Below are 21,497 nucleotides of genomic sequence, written 5' to 3'. Positions count from 1 at the left end.
TCAGAACCACAACACACTTCATTAGCAACCAGTTGCAGCCGAGCTCAGGTGACAGGGTGACGGTGAAGTCAGACTAAACTAGAATATAAACAAACAATATTTTCCTGAATGACAGGTCTGTCCTACCCCCTCTCTCAAACTGCCTTGACAGTGGAGAGCCTCTCGACTTCACAGGTTCAAGTTCAATCAGACTGAACTCTGTACAAAGTCGAGGAGGCGGGGCCACAGGGTTGGAAAAGAGCATCTGTATGGCTTGGAGGAAACAATTTTTTTACAGAAAGTGCGGGTGTTTACCAGGAAGTATGGGGTACAGGATAGTCAAATGCTGCTTTGATTGTGACTGCTGCTTTTAAAAGTAAACGTTTGGAACATGGGGTTATGGAAACTGAAAGCTACAGGCAGCGAACAGTACCACAACAGAAATGTAATCCAAACATATTCTCCTCACCATGTGTTACATGCTGTGCTGATTTTCAGTTTCGTTTGCAGAGGATTTGATTTCCCATCCTCTGAGACGTCTGCCACCAGCTCAGAGCAATAAACCTCTGTTTGTATCAGAGTGGTGTTTGTTATAAACTGAGTAAACTAAACCTCTCAGCTGCTTCAGAGTAAAAACAATAGTGTCTATACATCAATAATAAAAACATGTATATACAGTATGAACAGATATGCAGACTTTGTCTACAGCTGCACTAACTGTGTCACGACTTAAGGAGAAACTTAATGCTGTTTGTTTGGAGCTGAGATTTTTTTCCTTTTTAGAAAAACACACCTCAGTAAGTTTAATTACAAACTAACAAATGAACTGCATTATTCACTAAGTTTATTCTCACTACCCACAAATAATAAGAGACAAGGCAAATTATATTTCCACAGGGGGTCAGCTGACTTAGAAATCACATAGAGGGTGAGGATATTGCATTTGAGTGGACCGTGTTTGGAGTGATGAATTCGTCTGTTTTGTTGATGTTGATGTTGTTTGTTTCGTGCTCATTCCCTTTGTACTCTCTGCCCCTCTGTGATGACTGCTCACACAGTCTCTGCTGCTGTTGCTTTTTAACTGGCTGAAAGTGAGGAGGATGTTTGATTTGTTTGCTTCCTCTGTTGACTTGAGTTTTTCCTTTGATTCTTATTAAGACAAAGTGTAGAACTGAAGCCAGTGACTAACTGATAACCAAGAATGTTTGAGTGATTTCTGGTCCATTGAAACCTGTGAAACACACACTGCTTCGCTTACATACATGATGCTGATGAAGAAAGGAATTATAGTATTTATTGATATTTAAAGCTCCATATTTTCCTCTTCTCCTGTGTTTTATTTGAAGTGTTGATCCATAAGAAGATATATTTGTGGTTTTAAGAACCAAAAATCATCTCAATGAAGTTTTACATCTCCTCTCTCAGGCTTCTCTCTGGAGCTCTAGTAACAGCAGGCTCTGAGTCTCTCTTCTGATTGGACTGTTTTCTGAGTGATCCAATAACAATATAGCAGATTTCAGGTAAACACTCAGTGAAACCAAATCCTGCAAGGTTGGATGGTGGGTCCAGGTGGGCGGGGCTTGGGGCATGTCTGAGAGCGGTGACTGCTTAGTTGTGACGTCACAAAGTTACTGAAGTCCTGACGGTTTCTGAATACTTTCTATGTCGAATGAGCGCTTTGATACTTTCACAGTATTAATATAGAACCTAGACCTGCTTTATAATCAAACAACACATGGACAGATACCTTATACAATATTGGACCTTTAAATCATTTATTTTGTGCATTCCACACAGACAGTTATAAAATTGTGGTACTTCGCTCAGTGCCTCCGGTAAAACAGTGTATGAAGAAATCCACTACTCTTGACAGGGCTGGAACATTTCCTTATTTAAAAATCCATTTATTTAATGATTAGCAATAAAACATGCTTCTCTGTGTTGAACCTTTTGTGATTGGAGGCTTATTGCTGTGCCAATAAACTTAACTCATTTCATTGCTTGGAGGGACCTGCAGTGGGTATTGGCTCATGTGCTAATGTCTGCCTTTATTTGCTTAAAATACACCTGAGCTCACACATTTCAAATATTTGGATTACTCAAATTCTAATTCCTCCAACGTAGCTCTTTGCACAGGGGAAGGCAGTGGAAGCCTAGAGGGCAGACGTAGCAGCACTCTGTGCATGTCACAAGAGTTTGAATCCTGCACGCCTCCAGCGAGCCGCGACTCATACATCTTCAATAATTCAAACCCATTTCAGAGCTGCTCGTTGAGAGGGTTAGGACCCGGGCTCATGAGTGTGAGAAAGAGGGTCAAGGTGGATTATGTAACAACCAGAAGAGCAGAGTTCAGTCCTTCATATTCACAAAATCAGTCCTCAAACACTGTCTACTCCTGCACAGAGAGACATATAGCTCAAATATTACTTGGGCAGGACTGGGAGTACATACTGTATGTGTTAAGAAATAATGAATCAAAATCAATTTTATTTTTCAATTAACCTTTTATACACCACTCTTTTGGAACTTTGTTAGCCGTTCTATATTTTCAATAAGAATATAATGATTTGTTAATAACTTATAAGGTTGCTGCGGGCTACCATCAATATTTATTTTTGATTTGAGAACATTAACAAACAAAAACAAGGACCATTGCTGAAAATAATTGTCAGTGGCACTTCTTCCAGAGGAAACAAGGTGAGGAAAATAAATAAATGATGGTGCACCTTGAACTCATATGACTCCTCGATGACCACCTCCAGACGGCTGTGCTCTCCCAGGATGGGCTTCCCCATCTCAGCTATCCTCCGGGCCTCTTCCTCCTCAGCACTCATCTGCCCCTCCACCCCCTCTGTGGGTGGAAAAAAGGGAGGGAAAGAGGGAGAGAGGGAGAGAGGAAGAGAGGGAGAGGTGATGTGAAGGAAACGAGAAGGACGCTATCAGTGAGTGTGAGTTGAAACTAAAATGTCACAGAGATTTCCAAGTTCTACCTCCATCAATAATAGATGTGAGTCAGCATTTTATTTAGAGCTGCACTACATCACTTGAGTCTGAAATATGTATTTGAATCTGTACGTGAGCATGAGCGTGACTGCGTGTGTGTGTGTGTGTGTGTGTGTGTGCATGTTCTTACACAGCGTGGGTGAAGGACATGAGAAGATGACAGATGGACAATATCTGTGTGTGTGTGTGTGTGTGAGAGAGAGTGAGAGAGGTAGCAACAGCACAGCGACACAGAAAGATTAGAGAGGAGGATTTACAGAGAACAACGAAAAGAGCAGGTGCAGATAGTTTCTTCCAAAATGTTAACACCAACATTTGGTTGGTTTTCTTCTTCATTGAAGTTGAGAATAAAACTGAAAATATTCTTTTAGACCAAATTATATGACACATAAATAGGGTCTGGTACAATCTTCAGTCCGTGTCAGACTGTACGATATACATTTTAAAGCCCTTTCATCACATAGTGTGATGAAGGCCTGATGAATCACAGTGCTTCAGAGAAAACTAAAAAAATGTGATCTTATGTGATATTCTGCTGCTGTGATATTGCTTTGTAAACGTGCGTCACAGCAGCAGTTCAATTAAGAGGTTTTGGTCCTAAATGTCGACTGACAACCAAACAATTCACCACTTTTGTCTGGAACAGCCAGAAAAAAAACACAGTGTAAAGGCACCTTTACACTTCATCTTACTTTTATTAATTTATTTAGTCAATACGGCAATTCAATTATGAAACTGTTTCAGCTCAGAGTCCAAGATAACATCTTCATATAACTCCTAACGTCCAGCCAACAGTCTTAAACCCAAAGATATATTACTTTACAGAGTAGAGCAAATACTGTTGTTTGAAGAGCCAGAGGGGAACCAGGGAATGTTTTTCATTTCTGCTTAATAAATTACTTAAACTACTATTATCATAATTGCTGTTGATTAATTTTGTGCTGTCGCTGTTTAATGAAGTGTTTCTAACTGCAATCCAATTAAGGCAAAAACAACAAACTCAACTTGTGATAAAGATTTTGCCGTACTGGAATTGAGGTCTATTCACCTGGTTGGAAAGATACGGATGCGATGAAGCTAAAAAGCTTAACCTTGTGCCTCTTGATAACATCGATTCACTTGAGAGTCTTTCTTCGTCTGCTTCCAAACAACACGGCCCGGTTTGTGTTATTGATCAGCTGCCAACAGAGTAGCAACAGCAGCTCCACCAACCGGAGTTCATCTTTCAGAAATAACTGAGAAATTCAACCAATCAGGGATCATCTTACACACAAGAGTGTCTCTCTACCAAAGAGAGAGGATGTGACACTGCTGTGGTCCACAAAGAGCTTTGGGAATACTTTAAGGCTTCTAGGCTGAGTGTGTGTTCGTGTCTGCTGTAAGTGGCATTTTCTCATTCGTCCATTCTGCTCAGGAGGTATGGAGGCAGTGTGTGTATGCGAGTGTGTGTGTGTGTGCGCGCGTGTGTTTGTGAGTGAGTGAATGAAGAGCAGTCAGAGATTATAGCCCTCCCCTCTCCTCAAAGGCAGCTCATGTCTAATTAGGAAGAGACTGTAGGAGTAAAGCAGCATATGGCAAACATCCCTGCAGTATTCATTGACATTATTTCAGGCTGTCATAAACACATTCTCAGATACGTGCACAGATGCATGAATACACACATGACCACACACGCTCAAATATGGTTTCGCTCCGCTTTGAGGTCCTTCCTCTGAGCAGTACCATCACCAGAGAACAGACTCAACACAGATCGGCTCTCCTGCTGCGACAGACGGGTAACAGAGAGCCTTCGGGACAATGAGCATCATTATGTGTCATCAGCGCTGCAGGGCTTCCCGCTCTCACAACACTTTTCTTTTAGCCTCTGAATTCTGCTTCAGCTGCCTCCAATCGGCTCCGAGTGGCAGCAGGGGGTATTTTGAATTTTGGAAAGTGTGTGTGAAGTTGTCAAAGAAAAACCACGTGCCTTGTGCACACAGTGGAAAATCAATAAATCTACTTCTTTACTACACAGTACTTCCTAATCTTGCTTCCTCAGGATACTGCGCTCAGCTGCTGCTGTGCGGAGAAAATGTGGATTTGTCACAAGCTCGGATGATTTCCCGCTCAAACCTAATCTGAGCACGAATCAGTGAGTCGTCAGTTAGCAGGGAGAGGGATGTCTTCTCTCATGCAGGTTGACCTCATTTAGATATGATATGTATTTTCACTAAATTATTTCAACTTTAACATTTTCAAGAGAATATACAGCTGCACTGTTTTCAAAAATCAATGACCACACCTTCGTTCTCTCTTCTACTCTCACAAATCCGAGATCAATTTTCATATAAACAATTCAATCAAGTTTTCCAATTATCCCATTTACACCAGCTGAGTTTCCACTGCGGTTTTGCACAAAAAAAGAACTGATAAATCGACAAAACAAAATTGCGGATGCTCTGTGTTTCCACTGAGTTTTGTTTTGCGATTAAAGGTGGGTTTTCTTCTCTTGCTATATTGTTCCAATTAAACGTGGCGGTGGATTTCCAGTTGGAACTGGCTCCCTGCGGCCTGGTGCAGCAGCCTCCATGACTCGAATGTGAAAAAAGTGTGTCCATTTTAAGAATATAAGAATAGTCTGAAAAACTACCATGTGAATATTTTTTTTTTTTTTCGAAAATTCACGTGTTTCCATTACTCGTTTTTAAGTTTGCAATTTCAAATTAAGCAGGTTAATGGAAACACACCTACTCTCTCATGCCTCCCACACACAAGGCTCCCAAACAGTCACGGAAAGAAATAGTACATCAAATTATAAAACGGTACATATGATAAAGCGCAACGAGCACAACCAGCCCATTTGGTCGTCTAAGAAAGACTACAAACCCAGTGTTACCTCTGCATCAGCGCAAGCGAATGTACACGCTCGTTTCAGAACTGCTCCATTGTTCAGTGCTGGGATTCACAGAGGCCGGTTCTGCTGTGATCCAAATGTAAACAGACAAAGACCCATCTCTCCAGCACGCCAGGCTACAAGAGGCGCCAGGAATGTGAGTCAGGCTATTACAGTGTGGGCCAGAGTAAACAATGTCCTGGCTGAGAGGGAACCTGAGCGGCTGCAGCAGAAAGAAAATGTGGCATCTGTTCACGTTCTCTGCAACTGAAAATAAATTACATTTCATTTTTTAATGTTCAAATTTCACTACAGCTGAAATATCAATATAAGAAGTTAAAGTAATTTGGAGCAAGTGTCTTTGTCAGTAATGAGTGTCTGTTCATGGGAACATTGGATAAGATTTCTTTTCTAAAGGAAATTTTCAAATGAACGCAGCTTTTTAACATTTATCATTTTTCACATGAATGTTGTTTTAATGTCATCTCTGGTGTGTGGGTAACTTCCTGTCATTATCAGTTCTGTTGGAGATTATGTTGGAAACCCTGAGAGGTGCATGTCTTCTTCTGAGTGACATCACTCTGTTACTTAGTTATTAAAGTTGTGGGTACACCGTGTTTACTACTCAATGGTAAATGGCAAATGACTGGATTTATAAAGCTCTGTTATCCAAAGCTCTTTACTATTTGCCTCTTATTAACCCATTCACACACACATTGATGGTAGCTAGCACCATGCAAGAGCTGCTATCAGGAGCAAAGGAAGTGCACTAATCTAATTGTTTATTTATTATCAACTGTTTTAATTATTATTATTATTATTGTTATCAACAATGACGTAATGGACACATGAATTTCCCTTAGTATCAATCTATCTATCTATCTATCTATCTATCTATCTATCTATCTATCTATCTATCTATCTATGTATCTATCTATCTATCGAGAGCCGTTAGAGTCCAATGTCTTTGTGACGTCTGGTGCCATCAGGGCAGGTTAAGAAATATCTGGATAGATATGGGTAGAAACTGAAAAACCCACAGAGAGTGAAGCAGGAACAGTTTGACTTCAAGCTATGAGCCTGTGTAAATGCGTTTTTCAATGTGTTGTGTAAGAAGCAACACTGCTACGCTGAAATGTAGTCCAGGGCATTTAATGTTCTCTCTCTTCTTCTAGCAACAGGAAATGCAACAAAGCACACAGAATGACTGAACGTCTCAGTCTCTTTCTAAATTTACTGATGCTTTGATGTGGATTAAACCAAAGCTTCAAATATCTCAGATCTAATATTATCAGTAATTGGGTCTAAGATAAGATCATCCTCAGATTTAAAACTGAAACAAATAGTTGATTGACAGAAAATTAATCTGCTACTATTTTGATAATTAAATAATTCCCTTGTTTCAGCTTCTTAATTGTGAGGATTTGCAGCTTTTCTCTGCTTCATATCATTATAAACTACATACAGTATCTATGGGTTGTGCACTGTTGGTTGGACAAAACAAGACGTGACGACTTTGGCTTTAGGAAATTTCATTCTTTTCTGACATTTTATAGAACAATTAATCAACTGATTAAGAAAATAATCAGCAGATTAATTGATAATAAAAACAATTAGTTAGTTGCAGCTCTACTCTGACTTCCTTACAATTCAGATTAAGTTGGGACCTTGAGTTTGAAGCGGGAGGAATAATCAGATGGTCTTACCTTGGTTGAGCAGCAGAGCTGTAAAGAAAACAGGGATGAAAAAACAGCAGTAAGTAATAACACACATTCAACAGAATCAAAGCTCATCCTAAAAACACAGCAAGCTACTCACACAAATACACACAGACACAATAATAAGAAGCTCCTGTGTCCATCATTTATCATTATTCTTCTCATTTCATATTTTTTCACCCACTCTCTCCACAAATAAACAAATCATGTTGTTTGTTTTTGTATTTACCATTAACAAAAGTCTCTAGTCTGATCGCTCCATGCAGCTAACACTGCCTTTACAATCTGAGTCTAACAATCCCTCAAATTTAAATCAGCAATCCTTTCTCTCTCTGTGTTTCCACATTTCCTACATCACTCTGTGCCTTGTTGTTGTGACAGGTAATGGATGAATGGATGGGGTTCCTGAATGAGTGTGTAGTTGTGTGTGTGTCTTTTTGTCTGAGATAAGATGAAACTTTATTGATCCCTGTGGGTAAAGTGGGTCACTGAGGCAGCTAAAAAAAAAAACAAAACAGCACAAACATGTGCCGTAGTTTGGATTAGCTGCATCAATTTAAATTTAGCAGACTTTATTTGTAGTAAATATGAACTAATAAGCAGTGAAAATTTATAAAATTCCTTGTAAGCTAGAATTACAGCCTCATGGTTGTGTATGTCTCCGCCAACCGGGTAAGTTGCAGACTCATGCATTTTATATGTAAAAAGACTTTGAAGGGATTTAATAAAAGTAAATCAAGTGTGTCAATCAAATGCAGAACATTATGACACACACTGTGAAGTTGACCTTTGACCTTTTGCATATAAAATGTCATCACTTCATCATTTTATCCTTATAGACATTTGTGTTAAATTGTGTTATAATTAGCCTCTGAATTCTTGAGTTATGGCAAAAAACATGTGTTTGTGAGGCCACAGTGACGTTGACCTTTGACCAACAATCTCATCTCTGAGTCCAATTGGACGTTTGTGCCAAATTTCAATTTGTGTTTCTGAGATATCACGTTCATAAGAATGGGACGGACAGATTGACGGACCTGTTTGTGTCTTTCCCAGCCCTCTCTGTGTGCCTGTCGTTCTGCATGAGCGCATGCTGCTGGGACTGGGATCAGCCGAGACCAAGCACTGTCTCCGTCATGGTTTCATTGTCCACAGTAAACATTTCAGAAGCAGAGCACCTGTTCTTCTGCAGTTAAATTTATATTCTAGTTTTTTTTTTTTATATCAGACTTGTTTTCGCCACATTTCTCTTTTTTTCAAAAAGCAGCTCATTTAGACGGGATTAGATCTGCTCACAGACGGCTGTACATGGCTGTACTTGTTTATGACTTTTTGTTTCTTCTAATCTCTGTCATCATTTTAAATGTCAGTGTAGCCGATCTCACAGCGCTGCTGCTGTATTTTTATTAATTCTGTCTGTCGATGACGTGATCATAAAGTAATGATTTTATCTGCAGCTCAGCAGCTTCCACTGGTTTGTTCACTTTAGAAACATAAGCTCACCCGCTGCCTCAAAAATGTGAGTTAACTGGACTCAACAGCTCGTTCAATGTTGTGATATTATGTTATTTTGAAAAAGTAAAACTAACTGAGTTAAGTGAACTGAACTTGAGTTCAATAAACTTCAGATATTAAGTAGAATAGACTGTTTAGTTACAAAGACAGTCATTACACACAGATTTTCCTTCCCTTTTTCTCACAGTCAATTCTTCATCTGACCAAGAACCTACAGCTGCAACTGTTGAAAACATTTTACCAGAGCCAGTACAAAGACAACATGTGAGGCTGCTGTGAGTGGACGGGGGTCTGGACTGAATTCAATATTAACCATCATCATGGACAGCATCGATTTCATAGTGAAGAGCAGCAACCAGGACTTAATATGATGTGTGTTAAAGACACACAGCGAGTTTCCATCACGTTTGTCTCATTCAAGTTCTAAAGTCTGAAAATGAAAACTAGATATTCTCATATTCTCTTCATATTTACATTAAGGTAACAAAGAAAAAAACTCATTTGACACTAAATTCCTGTCTGATGTTTTACAGTGTGCAAATGACAAAAGGTCAACATAGTTGTTACTATCAGAACAACTACATAGTGTATACAGCTGCATTAAAACACAGTTTCAGTGATCACAGGGAGCAGGAGGAGAACTGCCGATGAATACAGGCAATTATATACATTCACAAGTCAATTTCACACTTCAGAGACACACGTCGCTCAGGTGAAAATAGACTCGGTGCACGTGAGACACTCTGGACTTGGTGGACACACATAATGGCTAAAATAGATCATCTCCGGCGGCATAATTGGAGTCAGGTGCTGTGTACATGGGCCCTAAAGTTGCTTTCACATCTGACGTTTGGTGCAGTTCACACTGACTCCTGTGTTTGCCTGTTTAATGCGATTTGTTTAGGCTGGTGTTAAAAGTGCAATCAACCTCTGGTGGTGTCTGAACAGCTGGATAGAGACCGCAGGACTTCATGATAGAATCCAGTTAATCCAGTAAAAAAACACGTGTAAAAATACCTGAGATTCCTCTCTTCAGCCAGCGTGGCTCCTCCAACACAATGAAGAAGTTTTCATGTTTCTCATATTCTTCATCATCAATTATCCTCACCAGGAGCGTCTGACTGTACACACACACAGACACACACACACACACACACACACACACACACACACACACGGAAAGAAAAGAATTCTGTCATTTTTAGTATTTTTAAATCATACATACAGTGCAGTGGAACATCCACACACACCTGTACATGCACACTCAGAGACACACACACACACACACACACACACACACACACACACACACACGCAGAGTCCACCCACATGCTGGTGTCCCTCCTGCTGTGTGTGATCAGGACCTGCTGCTGTGTGAATCAGAGCAGGAGGAAAAGAGATGACACAGGATCAATAATTCAGTCAAAGGTGGGAGCAGAGGATGAAAGTTAAAAAGAAATGAAAGAATGAAAAAGAAAGTGAAAGTGAGAGAAAGGTTTGAAAGGACAGATTTTGTTGGATCTTCTACCTTTCAAGATTTGGATATGTGCTCATTTTCAATGTAAAGATGCTGTAAATAAAATGCCAGCACATTGTCTGTATCTCAATGATATCTGAAATCCTGTAGAAACACTTCAGTCCCGCAGCATGATGGGAGTGCATTTCATTCCTATTTGCTCACAAACACTTTGAGAGTGCAGGTGAACAGGACATTTTCCTCTGTGCATCCACCATGAAGCCAAGGGGAGCAGCAGATTCAGCTGGTAATTCTCTGTAGGTCCGTCACTACAAGCGACGCCTGTCCCATTGTTTCCACATTGGCATTTGGCACATCACTGATCACCATCGATGAGAAAACAAGAAATATGCTGGTAATGTGCGGGATCTTCAAAAAGAGTCTGTAAGTACAGAACAGTTACAGTTTACAGTAAGTAAAATGACAAAAGACAAGAACAGGCGGGACATCTCTGTGTGGGCAACTTCACTGACCCTGAGGAGAAAAAGAACCAAGTATGGAAAGTAAAAAACAAAGAGTCACACAGGCTTTTATGCCATCATGACATCTGCCATTTGTGAGGTATGAGGAACGATGGCTTGGTATTAGAGGAGAGGAAGTGAAGATGACAAGAGCAGTTAGTGTCTCTGAGGACCAGACTGAAATGTCAGCAGCTTAGTGAGAGCAGAGGAAAATCTACACTGACAACAGACAGAGAGGGAGAGATGGATGGAGAGAGAAAGGAAATGACAGGTGGAGGGAAAGGTATGGAGAGGAAGAAGGGACAAACAGAGGAGGAGGAAGAAGAGAAGAAAGGATGAAAAAGTGGTTAAAAAAGGGAGGAAGAGAATAGAGTGTGTCGAGAGGGAGTGAAGTTGAGGACAGTAGAAAAAAACAGGATGGAAGAAGTTGACTTCTGATGGAAAAAAACAAGGAGGCGATGTTTGAAGAATGAGGGGGGTCTAGAAGCATAAGAGAAGGAGCAATGCAGGGAAGAGAGAGAGAAAGTGAGAAAAAGGGGGGCAGACTGATAAAGAGTGAAAAAAGAGGGAGATGGAGAGATGCAATCAATGGCCAGCCATCCTGACTGGAGAACAATGTGGCGTGAAAATGACAGAAATGAAGGAAGGATTAGATGATGAGTAGATGATTAGACGATTAGACGAGGTGAAGATGAGTTACAGCACTGAGGACACTGCTGAAAGCTGTAAGCTATCCGTCCAATTTACAATCTTCTCCAAATCATTTGATGTTTTACAGCCAATGTCCACTGGTTATAGTTGTTGTATAAATGATGGGCAAACAACAGCTGTAAAAGCAAACTACACCGCCTCGTTGTTGTGCGTCTCCACCAACCAGTGCAGGGTTAATTAGCGAGTTGAACTGTGGCCAAAAATGTATTTTGTGTAGTCACACTGACCTTTGACCTTTGACCACCAATGTTTGTACCAAATTAGAAGAAATTCCCTCTAGGTGTTCCTGAGATATTGCAGGATATACACTTCACACTGCTTCTGGATGTTCACATGAATGTTACGGCCGTTTGTGAGATCATGAGATTAGATATTTGAGTGAGATTGAGTGAGAATATCATTTTCTCTGAGGGGTAATGGGTATTTGTTTTGAACTATTTGCTACTCACATTGCCAAGTGTTCTGTTTGTGTTGCCTGCTTTAATTTTGTTCTGATGACTTCTACACAACTCAGTGTGCAAACAGAGGAACCTAAACTCACATTATTGTCTCTATGCTGTTTTGTTACAGCCAGGTATGACTATACAGTGGGTGTTCACAAAGCCTGCTGAGCTGGTAGAGGACAAAAGGTACATGGTAAAACAGTAACGTCTAACATCCTGGTCAAGAGAAATCCAGATTCTCACCAAACCAGATGGCATTGTGAAGCAGAAAGTGACCACAAACAAAACTTCTGGTTCCAGAGATTGAATGAAATATGCAGACAGATGTGGGTAACAAGTTCTCAGCAGCGCTCTTTTACTATGATTCTATCTGACATGTTCGGGCCCAGAAGGAGCTAAAACCGCTCTCCTGATGGAGCTCACTGAGCTGAGGAGAGTCTGCAGACAGAGGTAAAAGCTGAGTTGGCTGCAGAGGCATGAGGTAGAGTGGAACTGCAGTCACAGCGATTTTACCACTCAAAGTTAGACCTGGAGGCTCGTCAGTGCATCACCAGTAATCGAGGAACTACAGTGTAGTCATACAGAAGTTGAGGAAGGCCACGGGGGATGGAAAAAAAAGACAGAGGAAGCCCATGGCTGTAGATGAGGTGAAAGAGATGTCAAAAGTGTCAGTCCAGCAGCAGAAATGTTCCAGGTGAGGCTTCAGGTGAGGACGACATTACCGTATACTCAGACACTGACTGGCCCATCATTAACCACTGGGAGAACAAATTGGAATAAATCCTCCTTAAGAGCAGAGCCAAGGTGGTGCTGAGGCCATGTACTGCCAGACTATATAAAGTTTTCCACTATCATAGAAACACACTGAGGTCCATCCACTCATCTATCACCCACCACCAGCCCTGTCTCACCTAATCCAGGTCTCTGTCAATCAATGAACCTGCCAGTTTACATCAGTTTAGAGCTTCCTGCAATCAATATCACACAAACGGCAGTTCATTGGAGTTTGTCAAAGGTGCACAAACATAAAACCAGGCCTCTGCAACAGACAAACACACCCATGTCAAAGACATTAAAAGATTTCACCAATTCATTTGACAGCTAATCATCTGGTTTATTTCAGTAAACTCTGGAAGATTTTTATACTTATCATAATTGTCTTTAGTACACTTGAACTAAAAAAAAAAACAACAACTAAGAAATAAGCATTTTGCAGCCTAACATTACAAAAACATCTCATTAAGCCGTCACCTCCCTGTGTGAAAGCAATCACTGAGTTTATGAAATAAAAGGTGTCCTTCATCTGTGAAATGCTCAGACTGTATTTCAGTCACATATGCAACTATTGTATTAAGCTCACTCAGAGCAAGAACAAGAGTCTGCAGCCACGCTAGCAGCTCTGTGAAGCTGCGCTTCAGTTATTACTATTCATCCTGAGGGGAACATGGATGTGTTGAACCTGATTTTATGATTATGACTTAAATTGTTGTTGAAATATTTCAGTCTGGACTAAAACAGCAGACGGACCAAAAAGGATGTTGCTATACAGCTTATCAGCTAACATTGCTAAAGAAACTTAATATATTTTATAATTCAAAACTGATCACATAACAAGTATTCCAGGTTTATCTTTGCAAATGTATCGATATAAATTCAGGACAGACTCCAGAAGCTGATCAAGGCGAAGACATTATGACAGAGGTGTCAGTCTGTTCTGCAGATGAATAAGAACATTTAACATAAACATCACATTTACAGTCTGCAGTCACCGAGCAATTAGTGACACAAACACACCAACATAACAACATTTGCTCTTCACACAGACTTAGAGGATTCAACATGAATGTTCTGGGCCTCAGGTCAGCCATGATGAATAATGGACTGGACTGTTGTCTGGCAAACATGAAGGTGAAGGAAGAGAGTGTGAGATGGATGACAGAACTAAAAGAGGTGAAGAGGAGAGAAACAGTGAGAGAAGAGATGGGAAATACATAAGAGGACAGGTGAGGATGGATGAGGATGGGCGAGGAGTAAAGGGTGATGAGAAAAAAACAAGAGCAACAACAAGGAAAAGGAAAAAAGACAGGAACAAAACTCTGCTCCTCCCTTCTCTCTTAGCACTCTCACTATATATTTTATTTTACAGACACATTCCCTGGATCATAAGCTCTTGTAGGAATGAACAGGTAAATGCCTATTCACAAATCAATGCAAATGTATTTTTGAAATTATACACCCGCCTGTGAGGGATTACTCAAAATATAAATCAGCAGCTCTCACTCACTGAAATCCCTTCTGGCAGGTTTAAACATTTAATTCACTCCCAGTCTGAAAATTATTTTCAGACTAGAATTAAACTGCTAATTAGAATTACTGCCTCACGGCTGTATGCCTCCGCCACCCAGTCCAGCTGCAGTTAATTAGTGTGTGAATTCTTGAGTTATGGCCAAAAACATTTTTTTATTAACCTTGATCTTTGACCTCTGTTCGCCAAAATCTAATCAGTTCATCCTTGAGTCCAAATGAACTTTTTAGGGATTCCTTTGAGGCATTCCTGTGATATCACATTCATGAGAACGGCACAGACAGACAACCAGAAACATAAAGTGTCCGGCCCTGACTGTCGCCTGCGCAGAGCCATAAAAAAAGACAGAGTGGAGCTTTAATGCTTTTCTTTTCATTAACAAGGACTGTCATGATTCTACTCCAACTTCCAACACAGCTGCTCTGAGATCAGCAGCAGAAAAGTTGTACAAAAATGAAGCAAATGTATGAAAATGTAGTTTAAGTTCCATCCAGAGAGTAAAAAAAAAAGGATAATGTGTAGTTTGACTCACGTGGTCTGGTCGTTGGTGAACTCCAGCTCTCCCCGGGCGTCCTCATAGTCTTCTCCGGCCTTGGCGGTGCCTGACTCAGTGTGGTACGGCAGGATGACGGTGCCGCGGGCGCCCGAGTTGCGAGCCACCGTCACCTCCATGGTGCCCACGCTCTCGCTCACCCGCACCATGCGCTCGCTGAATGTGAAGATGCCAGCGTGGTCATCATCCAGGATGGTCACCGTGGCAACCAGGGGCTCAACCAAGCGAGCTTTGGGGAGGGCACCCACTTCATCGCTCTCAAACATCCCCTCTGCGTCACCAACACGCAGATTCAGCAGGCGCACAAAGAAGTGCTCATCCTCTTCAAAGATGTCATCATCGATTATACCGACCTGGAGATGCAGACACAGAAGGTCGATATCTTCAGGCATGATTGATCAGAAGCTGAAAGCTGTACTCTCTGGCCTTGATAAATTATAGTAAGACACCAGCTGTAACACATTTAATATTTCAGCTCCATGCATGAGCAATAACACACAATAAGATGTCCTGATACACAAAAGCAAGTCAAATCTTTTACTTTCTATATCAGGGCTCTTCAGATTGAATTATTGAGAGAGTTATCTTATCTTTTAGCTACCAAGCAGTAAATGCTCAAGTGAAATTAAAATGGATACCTGCAAATTCAAAGTGTGCTTTACGACACCTGTTGACCAATCGGAAACACGCATTTCCAGTGACCATGTGTGCCAGTTGAAATGTTAATTTGATCTCTCACATCTGTAACATTTCCTACATCAGCATCAGGTGTATTATTGATTTTTTTGGTGAGCAAAATCTTCTCATGTTCTACATCTTTGTCTCTAAATATTCCAGCAAGTCTGAGATACATGAGGCATGAGAGCACATTTGAAAAAACAAATGAGAGAGAGAGAGAGAGAGAGGGAGAGAGAGAGAGAGAAGTGAGCGGGGAATAAAAAGATCAAATGAAGATATGACTGGGTCAAAGTTGGATTCAATGCCAGTCATCTGAGTTTATCAATTACTGAAATGTCAGCATGCATGCACGAAATGTTTTATGCAGAATAATTTTTACTAAGAAACCTTGCTCTGGAGGTGGAATTTCATTTTAGAGAAAATGAAAACTGAAGGTTTTCTTTGCTACTAGAAAAAAGATCCCAGACAGTGTGCTTGTGTGCTTATTATGTAAAGAGAGTTTTATTTCAGGTTCTGAATTTAAAGTGAATTAAAATCAACCCTGGTCTACGGCCTGTGGTCTGGATGCTGGAGCGTGGTGTTTGTGTGTCTGGACGGCTGTGCTGAATACTGAGAGCGGGCAGGGCTGAGAGTCAGTCATCTCCCTCAGCAGACAGATAAACAGAGGCTCCGGTTACAATAGCCATCTTTATGAGATTGTTGTCATCCGATCACGCCATCGCGCACTAACTGACAGATGGCCGCTCCCAAATCAGATTATAGTAGGTTGGTATTGAAATCCAAAGAGGCAGACCACATCCTGCCATGTGTTCAGACGTCACCATATTCTGGATGGAGTCCACCCCTGATGCAGCGATGAAGAGGGCGACTGGGAAAATGATTCCTCTTTGCAACATGATATTATCCCTGATAAATATTTCAACAATCAAGTCATTAAGGTGAGGATGAAAGTTGTTCCTCAAACCTGCAGGAACTAATTTTTGGCCGCTTGGGGGCAGTGGAAACAAGCTTTGAAGATAATACTGACATATCATCACCTTTAAGTCGACATAGTGAATTTGGACACAATTGGGGTCACGTTTGTGTCCAGCTGATAAATCCAAATCCAATAGTCCCTCTCTTATCGCTCTGTTTTTGGTCTCTACCAACTCCTGAGTGAAACATCTGGCTCTTTAGCTGCTAAACGCTCCACTTCAGAAGGAAGAGGTTGGAGGACCAACACAGATGCTGTATATAAGACGGAGATGAGCAGACTCTATATTTTCTGAGGAACCTGAGATCCTTTAAACATTTGCTACAGGATGTTGGAAAACTCCTACCAGTCTGTTGTGGCCGGTGTGCTGTTCTCTGTAGTCTGCTCGGGGGAGCAGCATCGAGCCAGTGACTACACCAGACTGAATAAACTGAAATAAATCTCTGTAGGAGCATCACTACCAGAAACACCTTTCACACTGTAATTTGATCTTTTGTAGTTTCTGTAGTAATAAAAATAGCGATTATAGCCATCAGAATCTTGTTTCTGCAGACCTCAAGCGGTTTAGCTTGCAGTGATGTACAGGTAAACTCCTGGACTTTGTGTCATCACTGTTGGATGTGTTTACAGGTGCAACAAAGCAAACCGATACCTATCAATAGTTGTGGGCATGGTTACAGCAAAATAAACCCGAAACCTTGTCAGTACAGTGAGAGAGAGTTTGCTTTAGCACAACCGCTAGCAGTGTATCAGCCAATGCCAGTTACAAGCTAACGAACAACATATACAAATAAAAGATGCTAACTGTGCTAACCGTTCTGATCCTCTGCTAGTCTCTGATTCTGGTCTCAACAGACTCCTCATCTGTCTGGGTCTGACTGAGGCTCAAACATGTGACTGAGGCTAGTGCAACCAGCGGTGGTGGGCGGGGCACAAGACCTGATCCAGAAATTCTCAATGAGGAAGTAAGAGTTGATTTGCTTCCAGCCTCAGGGGAAACCATGTTAAACAAAATCATAGGAGAGGATTTTTACATACTTAGTTGATTATCAATTCGATGATCAACAGCAAATTAATTAAACAACAACTAACTGATAATTTAGGATATGTATTAAACAAAATCAGCAAACTCAAACTTCTGAAAAGAGTATTTGCTGCTTTTTCTACATTTTTAGTTTTAGCTTCTCTGAATATAAACGCTCACAAATCATCACCTTGGAGTGCATGTGATCAGAATCTTTTCACTATTTTCTGAAATTCTTTTTCTTATTTGATTAATTGAATGTATATGAATTAACCTAAAGAGTCAGTATCCTGTATGTTTTATAGCCAAACATGAAAAAAGGACGATGCATCAGGTGCCTCATGTCTGTCTCTACCTTTTTTTTTTTGCCAGTTTGGCCTTTTACTGTTAATTTCAAATACATCTGCAAATGGAAGTTTTGATAATGAATTTACTGTTCATAGTAAATAAAGGTATGAAGTGATTATGAGTGATACCATTCCCTGATGAAAAACAACCAGCATAACAGGCTTTGTTTGATCCATTAAAGTGAATTACCAGACAGACAACAGTAACTCTCCTTCATCATCCTGTTAGTGAGTTTTTATAATTGGCTGTCTCAGCTCTGTTACTGATGGGGTCAAGCTGTCTGTTTACGATGCAGCTCAGACCTTCACTCAGTCAGCAGACGTGCAGTGAAAGCTCATTTCATTTCCATTTTATGCACGAGCATCCGCTCTTGGCAAACCCGAGGAGGAAAAGTTCTGTTGTTCACGCTGAGGCATTACATGATTCAGGGATTAGACTTGTTGGTCCAGTATTAGTTATTTGACATTTCCAGATGAATGCGGATAAAGAAAAATGCAAATCAATGAAAAGGGTCTGCGCACTGGGAAACTGAAAAACCTAATAACTACTTGTGGATGTGCTGCATTGTAGTCACGTCTGATAACGATGCTCCTCTGCATCTTCTGTCTGATAGATTGGTAAGGATTGGTAATGGGGGAGTGTTTCTTTGGCCTGCTTGCCACGACAGGGTGGTGCTCTAATTACTGGGGTGCGACCTGTCTGGGTTGCACCCCAACCTCTCCCAATGTTAGCTGGGATTGGCTCCAGCCCCGCTGCGACCCTATATATATGGATAACCAATGAATCATGTACACATGTACAAACTGTATGTTTACTGATACATGCAGTCTGTTACTATTTATATTAACATTTTTAGATTTGAATAACTGGCAGCCTTGTTATCATCTTGTCTCTAGACTACACTTCCATTTCATCACTGTGTTGCAAATGAGATTCATTCTGTAATGACTGTCTCCTTATTTTGTATGACTCTTCATTAGGACAGGCCTGACCATGAGTTCTTTTATTGGTTCCGTCAGCCCCATCTCTTTTTGTTTAATCAGTAGAGAATAGAAGCTGTGAAGGCTGCGGTGATGGTTACACAGTGGAACTGATACGGCAGAGAAAGTGGAGTTCTGGCAGACATAGAGACGTTCAGGTTTAATTGGTTTCCCTCGCTGCTCATTTCTGGCACAGTGATCGATGAAATCTACTGGTGTGCTGTTGAAATGGATGACACTGACCTTTGTAATTTACTCATTCAGCGTCTCTCCATCCATTCACTTATTTTAGATGGTCAATTTATCCTCTATGTTTTTTAATGTCCCATCATCCCCATGCTTCTTTTATGTGACTCCTCAGGCTATTGCACCACTCTCCTCTCATCCAGCCCTCACACTCCTTTTGATCTCTCATCACACTTTGAATGTGAGGAGAGATTACTGGTCTTAGCACGCCCTTTACCTCGTGCTGTCATCCTATATGCTTTTAATTCACACGGCACAGTGTGCTTTAAAGGAAAATTATTCCAGGTTTCCGTCTTTGGGAAAAATAATCTTTACGATGTTGTTTGATCTCAAGTTCAGATTGCAGAAAAAAAGTTAGGAACATTTGTAATCAAAGGAGTGAACTTTAAAACAGCACTGGGACTGATCGTCTAACTTTATACCTTCTTTTCAGATTAGACTCAAAGTGCTGTTATTTTACTGAAACAGTGCTGAATTCTATTTAGTACTACATGGTTATTGAACATTTAAAAAGGCAGCAATATAAGTTGCCCTACCCATAATTTAATAATGTATTACTGTATTTTTCTGGGGTATCTAAAGGGTTTCCTTCATTCATTATTCTTTGAAAATAATCTGACATGAATTATTTATTATTTGATGTATTTGTACCTGTGAAAAAATGGATGAAGGAGAATCACCTTCAGACTGATGAGTTACTCTTGACAGTTACATCAACAACATCTGATAGTGAGTGTTTTCTTCTTCATGTAAAACATCTCAACTTTCATCCATTCTACTTTTTTCTTTCTGTTATTTTTATGTTTACCATTATTTTTGAAATAATTGCTGTTGTCTGTGCTCTACTCTTTCAGCAGCTGTTCCCAAGCAGCAGGTCATGGCTGGTACTGGTATTTATAATTATTAAATTATCATTATTATAGGTACTGAACGAGCATGCAGCGAATTATTTGAAACTGTAAACTGTTTGTTATCACCGGTACAATAACTGCATGTGACGAACGTCTGTTTCACTGCTTTGTTAGCAGCAAAAGTAATGTGATTAGTGCAGCGATACTTTAAATTCCCCCCAACAGTAAGACTTTATTGACCCAAACAAAGGTGTCAGCTGGGATGCAGCTGCTTGCTGTGTTGGCATCAGGAAGTAGAGGGCACACCTTGTGAAATGGATTAAAATCCACTGCAGGCTGGAATGTCAAATCAATGGATCATTTTTACAAGCAGGATGGAGCCTTTGTGGATTATGGATATATGTATTTGTATTTGCTGTTGTTAAACTGACATTAATTAAATTCAAATAAAAGTTGAGATAATTATATCTGTAACACAAATATAATCACCACTTCAAAACTTCTAATGTAGAAACAGTGATTAGCAGATACACTTGTGGCAGCAGCAGTAATAGTGGTAGAATTATTGGGAGTATTTTTACTGGTAGTTTTTTTACATATATCTGTTACACTGTTATCATAGCAGTTACACTGTTATCATAGCAATTACACTGTTATCATAGCAGTTACACTGTTATCATAGCAGTTACACTGTTATCATAGCAGTTACACTGTTATCACAGCAGTGACACTGTTATCATAGCAGTTACACTGTTATCACAGCAGTTACACTGTTATCATAGCAGTTACACTGTTATCACAGCAGTTACACTGTTATCATAGCAGTTACACTGTTATCATAGCAGTTACACTGTTATCATAGCAGTGACACTGTTATCATAGCAGTTACACTGTTATCACAGCAGTTACACTGTTATCATAGCAGTGACACTGTTATCATAGCAGTGACACTGTTATCATAGCAGTTACACTGTTATCACAGCAGTGACACTGTTATCATAGCAGTGTAACTGTAACAGTGTTAGCTTCTGTAAAAATATCCATAACTGAAGGTAAAATGCACAAGTGAATCTGATCCAAAACTCAAATCAATATCAATAAATATGTAAAAATAAAAATGATTAAATGAAACAAAAAAGATAAAGAAGAAATGATGTTAAGCACATGATGCAACAGCCAGGTTAAAGTTTTAAAGTTTTTCTTCTGTATTTTTACACCTGCAGTAAGTTTTAGGTTAACCATTCAAGATGTTTAAAGCTTCACTTTCCTGCTTGTCAGACGAAAGTGAAACTTCTGGGACCTCTCTGGTTCATATAGTGAA

At 40.2% G+C, this 21,497-nt stretch overlaps 1 protein-coding gene across 1 annotated transcript in view; it reads right to left on the bottom strand.

The window, feature by feature from the left end:
- slc8a2b (solute carrier family 8 member 2b) overlaps positions 1-21,497 on the bottom strand; it is a 162,010-nt gene that overhangs the window by 8,261 nt on the left and 132,252 nt on the right. The window contains exons 11-14 of the mRNA XM_087175159.1: positions 15,056-15,429; positions 10,105-10,208; positions 7,561-7,578; positions 2,706-2,830 (exon numbers count right to left, since the gene is read on the bottom strand). Of these exons, the coding sequence (XP_087031285.1) occupies positions 2,706-2,830; positions 7,561-7,578; positions 10,105-10,208; positions 15,056-15,429 (621 nt within the window). The remainder of the gene's footprint in view (positions 1-2,705; positions 2,831-7,560; positions 7,579-10,104; positions 10,209-15,055; positions 15,430-21,497) is intronic.

Source organism: Seriola lalandi, unplaced genomic scaffold (assembly GCF_002814215.2).
Source record: "Seriola lalandi dorsalis isolate HSWRI2012SDOR001 ecotype SW California unplaced genomic scaffold, Sedor1 jcf7180002054422, whole genome shotgun sequence".
Lineage (NCBI taxonomy): Eukaryota > Metazoa > Chordata > Actinopteri > Carangiformes > Carangidae > Seriola > Seriola lalandi.
This window is presented reverse-complemented; position numbering and strand designations above follow the sequence as displayed.